The 10,456-nt window shown below is 38.7% G+C and overlaps 1 protein-coding gene across 1 annotated transcript; it reads left to right on the top strand.

Moving 5' to 3' along the window:
- The first annotated feature begins 371 nt into the window (after positions 1 to 371).
- Positions 372 to 10,247, top strand: ccni2 (cyclin I family, member 2). Its single transcript, XM_062432687.1, has 7 exons — positions 372 to 662; positions 1,622 to 1,778; positions 2,779 to 2,913; positions 3,497 to 3,571; positions 3,687 to 3,827; positions 7,609 to 7,896; positions 8,581 to 10,247. Exons 2-7 carry the CDS (start codon positions 1,665 to 1,667, stop codon positions 8,914 to 8,916), a joined length of 1,089 nt encoding a protein of 362 aa, XP_062288671.1. The 5' UTR covers positions 372 to 662; positions 1,622 to 1,664; the 3' UTR covers positions 8,917 to 10,247.
- Positions 10,248 to 10,456: the final 209 nt, after the last annotated feature.

The raw sequence follows: 10,456 nt of genomic DNA, 5'->3' as shown, positions 1-10,456 counted from the left end.
ATATATGGCTGTGTTTCTGCAAACAATGAAGAACTATTGTAGGAATAATCAGCTTGAAGCAGAGGAAGATAAGGAGCACATAAATCTTTCTCCCATAGAGATTCATCACAGATAAGAGAGAAGATAAACACAAATGCAGACTTTAATAAATCTCCTGCAGCTGAATAAACATATGTTCGAGGCCACACAGTGCAAAAAAACAACAACAACTAAATAAATCTTCCATTTCCAGTGTGAGCTCGACCATTTTGTGTGAGGGGTCCCGTATGTCTGACCCACTAACACATTTCTGTTTAATAGACGCGCTGACGTCACGGCGAGGCGGAGTCCGGAGCGTTCAAAACACAGCTGCCCTCAATCCCCTCTGATTTTTGGCTTCCTGTGTCTCCTTTTTTTGCGCTTATTTCTTCCCCCCTTCAGTTACTTGAGCTACTTCGCGCTACTTTAACCTTTGTTTTATCCGCTCTTTTTTATATTATATATAATGTGGCTGCTTGCCGGATATTCTTTGCGAAACAGGTTTTTTTCGTCCGAGATCATTTTCACTAACAGCATCTTGATGGTGTTTGTTTTTTTGTTGCTTTCGGTGGATATGGACTAATTAGAAAACCGTATAAATGCACCTGCCGTCGAAGAGATATTCATCTTTTGAAATCCAAGAGGTAAGACTGTGTGTAGCAAAGCAAGCAAAACAGGAACTGTTTCTTTTTTGTTGTTGTTGGGTTTTTTTGTGCGTCTGCTGCAGCGAGTCTGCAAGAGGCTGCAGCAGCTGCAGCGTTATCCCGCCTGCACTCCTTCTCTGCTCTATTTTCACTCACAGCACATATAAAGAAGTCATATACCACATTTATAAACCGTGCATTTTTTTATATAAGACTTCAGTTTGTCAATCTTGGGTTGCCCCGCCTGCAAAGTCTGAAAAATGGCGTTATTGTTGAACAAAGTGAGCGCAGGCTTCAGTATTTCCTGCTGCATATTTAGCTCCTTCAGCACAGAGCAGCTCCTGTTTACCAGATTAAACTAACTGGCGTCCTAAACCGATACAATTGTGGACATTGGGACTTGTTTAAGCCATTAAAAAGAAGCTTCTTTTTGGGCTACAGAAAAATGCTTTGGCAGTTCTGAACTTTTCTGTCTGTAAGTTCTTTGTTGTTGTCTTGTCTGTCGTCGGACCTTGAGTTTCATTTACGCCTGTGAAAGGAAACCTGTACCTTCATCAAACCTGTAATAAGATGAAATGTTGCGCTACAATTAGTCGATTTGTCAACCGTTAAACTACCTTGATAAGTGATGTTAATAATGTTCAAATGATCTGATTACAGCTGTTTTTTTTGCCATTTTATAGACTATACTTATCGATTTAATTGACAGATGAATCCATAATGAAAATGATCATTGGTTGCGGCCTTATATTAAATAAGCATTAAATAAGGAACATTTTTAGGGATGTACAACAGAATGAATCATCAGTATTGTTTGGCCCTTGAGTGAATGCATTAAGAGGCCCTTATATGAGGGGCATGTTAAAGGCATTTTTAGTGAATGTTCAGATGTGTGTAAACCATTGTGTTCCCATTGTAATCTCTTTTCTCTTCCCCCTCTCCTCCTCTTCCTCCACCAGGTGTGTGTGCCCTGGGTGCAGCCTGGCCTGTGCTTTGCTGGTGATGAAGAACCCAGGAGCTGCAGAAAGCCGGCGGCTAGTCGGCCTGCTGGAGGCCGCACTGGTCAGGGAAGCTCGCCTCTGGAAGGCGCCTGTCTTCAAGAATGGATGCATCCAGGTGAGAAAAGTGGTGGGCACATGCATTAAAACAAGGTGTGTTTTTGCATTTACAGCTTGTTTATAAGTAGTAATGACAGGATCATAACTTCACAGTGTTGGTCAGATAAAACTTAGGATTGTGCTGAAAGGTTTTAGTGACAACAGAGAGGGACTGAGGTCAATAGACCAATCAATAATATTCCTCAGTAAAATGAGACCGCAACAATTCTTATATGACAGGAACTGACAGGATTCATGGGAGACAAATTCACTTTGAGAAACACCATCGATTTCAGCAATTTTATACGAGCTCACTGTCACTGTAGTTTTAGGTGTATCTGAAATATCACAATTAGAGTTCTGCCTTCCACTGCAGGTGAGGCCCTTCCTTTAATTTAATGCTATTGATGCAAATTAGGGCTGGAACTAACTGTTTTGATTATTGATTAGTCTGACTGTTATTTTCTTGATTAACTGATTGTTTGGTCTATAAAACTTAAGAAAAATACATTAATTAATATCATTAGTTCCTGGTGATGTCTTGAAACAGCTTTTTACTCTAGTGTAAGGCAGGAAAAAGCAGCACATTGGAGAAGTTGGAACCATAAATGTTTGATTAATTGATTATATATTAGTTTTACATTATTTTCTGTGAATTTAGTAATCAGTATCTTTTCAGCTCTAGTGTAAATGTGAAAGGAAACCAACTGAAAGTCAAGTTGTCTCTTCCACAATTGCACTTGTGCACATTTGATGCAGCGCATAAAAGTGACTGTCCTGATATCTCTTTTTTTTTTTTTAATTTATCATGTCACCTTCTCAGTGACTCAAAATGTTTTGGTTAGTGAAATGAAGTAAGTGTAAGGCAGGAACGAGCACCATAGATTTATGGGTTCTTTAAAGTTTAGGCTATAGGAAGCTCCAGGTGACGGGCTGTAAAATTCCTATTCCTATTTCTGACTTCTAGCTTCTTTATGCCTGTCGTTTATTAACCAGTCTTTTCTCCTTTGACCAATCAGGGCGCTGACATCTCTTCATCTCAGCACCATGAAATTATTCTTTGGCTCGGCCAAATGAACAAACTGTTCCACTTCTGTCCAGAGACCTTTGCACTGGGAGTGTGTGTCCTCAACAGACTGCTGTCGGCTGTCAAGGTAGACGACTACAACATAACATAAGACAATGCTTTCAACATTCATCTGTCTGAAATTGCTTCTTTTAGAATAAATATAAGTAATGGAAATGTTTCCCATTCCTAAAAACCTTTACAAATGACTGCACACTGCAGCAATAAAAGCACAATTACCATTTTCACTCATGACGAATGGATGTCTTGTTCTGTTTTCTTCTTCTTTGGTTCATTAAACCCACCAAGCTAATGGTCCAAGTTTGTGTTCAGTGAAAACAATACACTGAATCTGTATTTGATGTCAGATTGTACTGAATAGGTCTGCACAGTGAATAAACATATCTTGACTTCAGTTAATTTACTTGCAAAGTGTATTTAAATTTTGGCTCAGAACAGCCACTTTACTGTTTTTAAATCAAACCTTTTTACATCTTTGTGTTTCATAATTTGAACACTGACCTTTCAGAGCCAAGAATGCACAACACGGCTTACATTTTTTTGTTTCTGATATTCAGAAGCTGTAAAAGCAGGGAGCAAGAATCCCAAATCATTTTCTTCTTGTTTCCTCAGACAAACTAAATGAAGTTTTTTTTCTTTTCTTTTTTTAGGCCCAGCCAAAATACCTGAAATGCATTGCTTTTACCTCATTGGTCCTGGCTGCCAAAATCAATGAGGAAGATGAGGTGAGATCAGTAACTTCAGACAACAGCAGCCTTTTAAGAAAAACACTCACTTCTGTGCTATTTCAAAACAATAAGTTTTTATTTGCTTCCCTTTCATTGGTGTCTGTTTAAACAGGTAATAGGCTCTGTTAGAGACCTGGTTGTGCAGAGCGGATGCAACTTTTCTACAGCGGAGATTCTTCGCATGGAGAGGATCATTCTAGACAAGCTGCACTGGGACTTGTACACGGCAACACCAGTCGACTTCATTCACATAGTAAGTTCAATTTCAACAGACAGAGAGACATGGCTGTTTTTAGAGCGGGACCTGAGCTGGTCAGAGCATCTCACGGTGAGCTGGCTGGACTGTGAGATGCTTGGCCAGTTCACGTCCTGGTTGTGCCTAAAAACGCAGCAGTACAAAAAGCACACATTAAACCATCATGTTTGCTTACAAACCCCCCACACACACACACACACACACACACACACACACACACCCTGCCTCCCTAAAAGTAAATAATTGGTCCATGGAGAGATTGTGCATTTACTTGATTTGACTCATTGTGCAATTATTAATATTATACACTGTATTCTGTCCTGGTTGGAGTGACTCCTACACTTTTAATCACTGCAGCCAATAACTGCAAATACGATCATGCCTCTCAAGAGTCTGATTTGAATATTTACATTTTATTTTCCAACTGTCAACCACTTAATTTCATCCACCAATAATATAATTTACCTCAGCTGTGATAAAACCATTAGCCTGAAGCCTGATAACCTGAAGGCATTTGATTTTCTTTACTTAGTGTTTTTATACATTGATTTTAAAGCCCAATCTAATGGATGAAATAAATGTCATTGCTTTAAATAACTTCTAACCCTAAAAGTCACTGCTTTCCTAATCATAGTCTAAATGCTGAGTTTTTCTTTATCCACTCCAAAATTTGCATTGTTGGCTAACTGCAGCATCCGTGTAAAAGTGACAGTATTTGACTTGAAAACCACACATTATACAAACTTAAGTTTATAACTCAGTGTATTTGCGCGTATGTGGGCCAAAAGCAACTAAGACACATTTCAGCATGACGTCTGAGCATCGTGTGAGATTCTTCTAACCATGTAAGACTGCTGTTGCAAGCTGCCAGTAAATAACAGGCGTGTGGTGCAGATCAGGCCAAGGCACTTCTGACTAACTCGTACCCACGGCCCCACAATAGAAACCCAAACCCTGCTGCCCTCATGGGGGGTGTGCCAACTTAACTGAAGAAAAACATAGACAATATGGGTCAATAACATGCTGTGGATTTTTAAGACGGTTTCTAACATCAAAGCAAGTTTGTCACTATTCAGAAATCCCATGCAGTGTTACTTGGTTTATGGCACGATATTGTGTCACAGCATGGATCTGTACACAGTCATGTAATTGCTAAACATTTACAAATCATTTGCTGCATGTCACACACCCCCCCTCTCTCTCCCATGTTTCCAGTCTGTCTACTGTTGAATAAAAGTTTCTATGCCGAAAAAAATCTTTTAAAAAAACAAATCATTGCCCGAGGCAGTAACCACTGACTGAACTATCAACAAGCGCACGCACACGCATACACAATTTTAGATCCCATTATGCTTCTGGGCCCAGGGCTGTATTCATAATGCTTTTTACAGAGAATCAATGATTAGAGATTGGTATCAAACTGGTATTGAAGGGTTTCACTTAGCTGAGCAACACGACTGAAAGGACAGTTTTTAAAAAATATATCTAGTATGGCAAATGTATTTAAAAAATGTATTTTAATAAATTAACAAACTAAGTGCAATAAACTAAATAATTTAGGCAACAGAACTTTTATATAACATTATGGTAAAATAATATCACTGATTTAATTCCACTGAAAGCCAGTGAATGATATTGAATTATTGCTCAACCACAACTTTATGATATGAGATGAGAGAGAAGTTGCCATGATTAGTATGTTTTTAATCCATTAGATCATCTAAATAAAATGTCATTGCAACTATTTTGATAATCATTTAATCGTTGCATGGTTTTGTTTTCATTTTCAAGCAAAAATGCCAAAAACTAATTCTATAGTGACAATTAATCAAATAATTGGCTGATTAATTGATAATGAAACTGAGCTGCGACTCTAGATTGGACGCAGATATCCTGTGTTTTCTTGTTTTAGACCAAATAAAAATCTTTAAAGTTCAACAAAAAGTTACCTTGGTTAAAAACATGTAACTGTGAAAGAAGAAGCAAAAACAATTGTGGGCCAGCAGTTAGATGCTTTATGAATACAGCCTTTTAGGTTTGCACACTGGAGTAATCCACACTATTCAAAAGAGTCTGTTTTTAAAAAAAAAACATGTCTTCTGTAAAATACCCCTGACAGTGATTTTCTTTTATTTAGAAGATATTGATTGACTTGCTCCCCGTTGATCTGTGAAATGTTGTCGTGCATTCTGTGAGTCATTTATCTCCGCCCAGATCAAAGAACAACCTTCATTCACTCAAAACATAACAGCATTAGTTTAGTGTGATATTGAGATTGGTGGAGAACCGATACGTTTTCTTAAAGCCACAAACCAAAAAGCAGCTTGGCACAGGCGCAGCAGACTGGACTGATTTAGCTCCTTCTGCAAAAACAAATAAAATGGCATTGCTATTGCATTTAGTGGATCTGACTAATATCTGTGTCACAGGTTAACAGTGTGTGGAGTTATTGTTGTGAACCTATTATTGTCCTAGCGCTTCACTTTAGGTATTACAAAATCCAAGACTTTTAAAATAAAGAGACAGAATGTATTAATAAAAAAACAATAACAAAATAAAGAGTCTTTTTTTTATACTATTCAAATAAATATTTTTAAATAAATACTTTTTGACTATACTGTTAAGTATCTCACAATTACATTCCCCCTGAAGAAGCGACTCTGTGTTACCTATCCTAAATAGTTATTCTTCTGTCTATAAAACAGCAATCAATAAAATCTATCAATAATTTGTCACAGACTCTTCATAACACTTCATATGAAATAAAAGGATTTACAGAAATGCCTTGTCAATTGATATGCTTTAACATCAAAGTTAACTTTTTTTTTTGAAAGGCAGAATCAGCTATGTGATGCAAAAAACATCTGGGACTGTATCAGAACTGTCAGATTAATTGTTTTGTTTTTGCTACGTTTCCCTTCTTTTCCAAAATGGATGAAAGATTTTAGGAGGAGGAAGGGACTGAAGGTTTAAGGAAGTCGAGGGGTGACTGTTGTAAGGATTACTTTTGACTTTGGCATCACATTGTTGAATCTACCTCTCAGTAAATCCCCCTTTTCTTTTTCTTCACAAAGCATGGCTTATTTTTGCTACAGAGTAAGAGACAAACGAAAGCAAATGATGTACATGAATGAAAAGTAAGACATTTTACTGTGACAAACGAACCTCAGAGAAATGCCTTGATATTATGAAATCTAGTGTGTGTGTGATTTTTATCCACAGCTGCTTGTTAGCGTTCTTCATTTAAACCGAAGCAGAGCTAGCTGTCTTGGTTTTAATAAAGCTAACTGATTTGCAGATGCTTTTCATTAAGAAATTCTTTAACTAAAATTCATTGTGTCTTTTTAACAATGAGCCCCCACTCAGGTCATGTTTCATGCTTCCTGCCTACAAATGGGAGCACAGAAAAGCACTGCACATATGATACAATACAAACAAGTTTACTATGAATCCTCGGGGGTGGGGGGGGTCTTTATCAGTAAAACCTGATACTGAGATTCTCTGTTTGTTACTCCAAGTATCCTCCTGCTTTATAATGCAGCTGTGGACACTGGAAAAGAGCAGAGAATCACAGACTGCAGAGTGATGTCCTGGGTGAATGAGGATAAAGGTTGGGGGGTTTTTTTTGTCAGATATGTATGGCTGTACATAAGATGCACAGTTATATTTGATGTGACTTATGAAGTAGTAGGGGATGGACAATGAGACAACAATGACATCATAACACTAACATTTTGGTCTCATTCCTCTTCAAATTCTCTGCTCATCTCCATCTTAGTTCCACGCCCTGCTCGTCTCCGGCCACCCCCACCTCATTCCGTCCATCGGTGTCGGCTGGGACTCAGCAACGGACCCCGCTTTGCTTCCCGCCAGGTCAGACCATCAGAAGACGCCTCCGGTCTTCCAGGCGGCGTTGTGGACCAGGCAGGTGCAGCACTGTATGGCTTGCCACCAGCTCTGGCAGTTCAAGGGCTCCACGTTGGCCTTGGCCATCATCACTTTGGAGCTGGAGGCGCTCACGCCCGACTGGTTCCCCGTGTTTACCGACCTGCTGAAGAAAGCACAAGTAAGAGAAATGCACATAAAAAGCATGTGCTGATATTGTAGTTCCATAAGAGCTTATTTATGAATCTATATTATATTGCTCTCTCCAATCATCATTAGTGATTTATGTATTGATTATTTGAAGATGGATAGGATGTCTTCTTTTCAAGTTTGAATTAAGATTTACACTCATGTCTGTTAATCTGCTGTGGATTTCAAATGCCTCAAATTCCTCCATTTTTCAAAGCCCTATATGACCGTACACCTTTTTACCCAGTGCAGTACTAGCATTTTTCTTCATAACTGAGGGTGCTTCAGATAAAGGCACCACAGTAAAAGCACATTCAGGTGACCAAATGATGCGCGACACAGATTTGCCTGCTTTCACAGATCAAACATTGTCTGAATAATGATCATTTAGGAAAAGAGTAAAGGGAAGGCTAGTTTTGGAGAACTTGTTGTCACATAATTGTACAGCTTAAAGTGTGAGCACACAATCCTGTACTTTCAGTTGAGAAATGTCAGTATTTAGTAGAGTTGAGAAGCATTCTTTCCTTTTTTAAATCTATCATTCATACGTCTATTCAGAAACTCAAAACTCACAGATTGATCCCTGCAATTTCTTAAAGGTAATCTGTGGTTGGATCTATTATTTAACACCCATTTTAACTTTTTTTTTTTTTACTCCTTTGTTGCCCTCTCCCAGGTTGACAGTGGCGAGTTCATCCACTGCAAAGAGATGGTGGACGAGTACCTACACAGCCTGGAGTTCTCCCTGCCGGCCAACGCCGTCTACATCTTCGACAGCACCCGGATCCAGGAGGAGGAGAGAGTCTGGAGCCCCACGCTGCGCCTTCGACAGGCCAGGAGGGAGCGTGGCAGCAAAGAGCTGCGGGACTCAGACGAGTATTACGACGGTTTTAGGCGTTTGTATAATGAGGAGTCGACCCCGGAAGCAGGGAGAGGCGATGTCAAGGGTTTGTTTGATTCCCAGCAGAAGAACGTCTCCCCCTGCCCACCACTGCACCCCGCTGTCAACTAATAAGATAATTTACTCACACCGTCCACCTTTTACAAGTGCACAGTGCTCCCAATCCTATATACTGTTATTTAGCACATTTTAGACCCACAATTGTAAGCTTCCAGATGTTACTCATATACCGTAATTATTAAGAATGGATTTAAACGAAGATTTAAGACCAAATTCTTGAGGTCTGTGCACTTGTTTACACCCAAATGTGAATCTGGAGGTGTGTGTGGCTCAGTCTTTGAGTTATTCTTATGCCATAACTTGGTTTCTGTGTTGACAGCCGGGCAGTTTGTGGGGAATTGTTGATATTGACTGAACTGAGATTTGAATGTCTCTCTGTGAGCAGGGCTTTCGGTCCATTTTAAGTTCTCGGCCTATAAATAATGCCATATTTTGTTCTACTTTTAACCTACCTGTCCTTTTATATCCACCACAAATGGTTTTGTGTAAGAGATGGAGGTAAAGGATAAGATTTAGGCAGTTGTGTGTGAGTGTGTGTTTTCTGAGTGGTTGAGGTCAGGAATGGCTTTTTTTATGTTTGATAGTCGATCCTGATATTGTTTGTCGTGAGGTATCTTGGTGCTGAGGGTTCCTCCCAGAGCCACATAGCACTTTGAGATAAAGACATACTTTTTTTTAAAAATGCAAATATTTTTTCAAAATATTTTTTTTTATTTGAAACTTTTACTTACTTGTACTAAACATTTTTGTGCTACCTTAAGTGTTTTTTTATTTACATTTTACAAAAAAGCTTTAATTTCATAAGTAAATGCTGCAAATGTTTTTATTTCATTGATATTTCAGCCTATGTTGATTTTTACTTTATGCAATTGTTACATATCAAGCAAGAGCACCTTTTTGTGAGATTTTGTTCAACACTAGAGCAGAATGACAAAACAGTCATTTTTCAAATCAAGAGATTATCTGATTAGTCAAACAGCATCAATGTTTTCTAATATTTTCTAAGAGCATACTGTATGAAGGCATCAATAATCATACTCAAAGTATTATCACATTATTGATGCTGAAGTTTCATCTCGTTACTGAAGGTAACAAAATGTTTCCATAAACTGAATATGCAGTGTGACCAGAGGGACTTCACCTGCACTGCCCAACAGTCGAGTACTGTGTTCAGACGAATGTCAATCTCAGCAATGCGATGTTCATAATGTGAACTGGTTACTGTCCTCCCAGCTGTAAAGTCTTTTTCGATTCATCCAGTTGAGCTGGATGCTGCACTGGTGACCAGTGCAAAGGGTTTTTGTTTTTCATATTTCTTCAAATACTGAGGCAGCTATATCTTATTGTTTTGTCAACCACAGAAATAAAGCTATGACTTCAAAAGTTAACAGTGGAACTGATCTGTTTTTTTCTTTTTGTCCACCCACCCCCCATTGCCTTTTTGTCTAGAAGGTTGTCAGGTTTCGTTCTCACCAGATAGCAGAAATCTTAAAGGTCACAACACTTGTTCTCCCTCCTATTATTATCTAGAGATAAAATGCCTTTTAGCGAGATGGTGAAGAACTCCTATATTTTTCTTCTATTATGCCCC

This window comes from Scomber scombrus, chromosome 14 (genome assembly GCF_963691925.1).
Source record: "Scomber scombrus chromosome 14, fScoSco1.1, whole genome shotgun sequence".
NCBI classification, from domain to species: Eukaryota; Metazoa; Chordata; class Actinopteri; order Scombriformes; family Scombridae; genus Scomber; species Scomber scombrus.
Note: the sequence above shows the minus strand (reverse complement) of the source record. Positions and strands in the feature narration are given on the sequence as shown.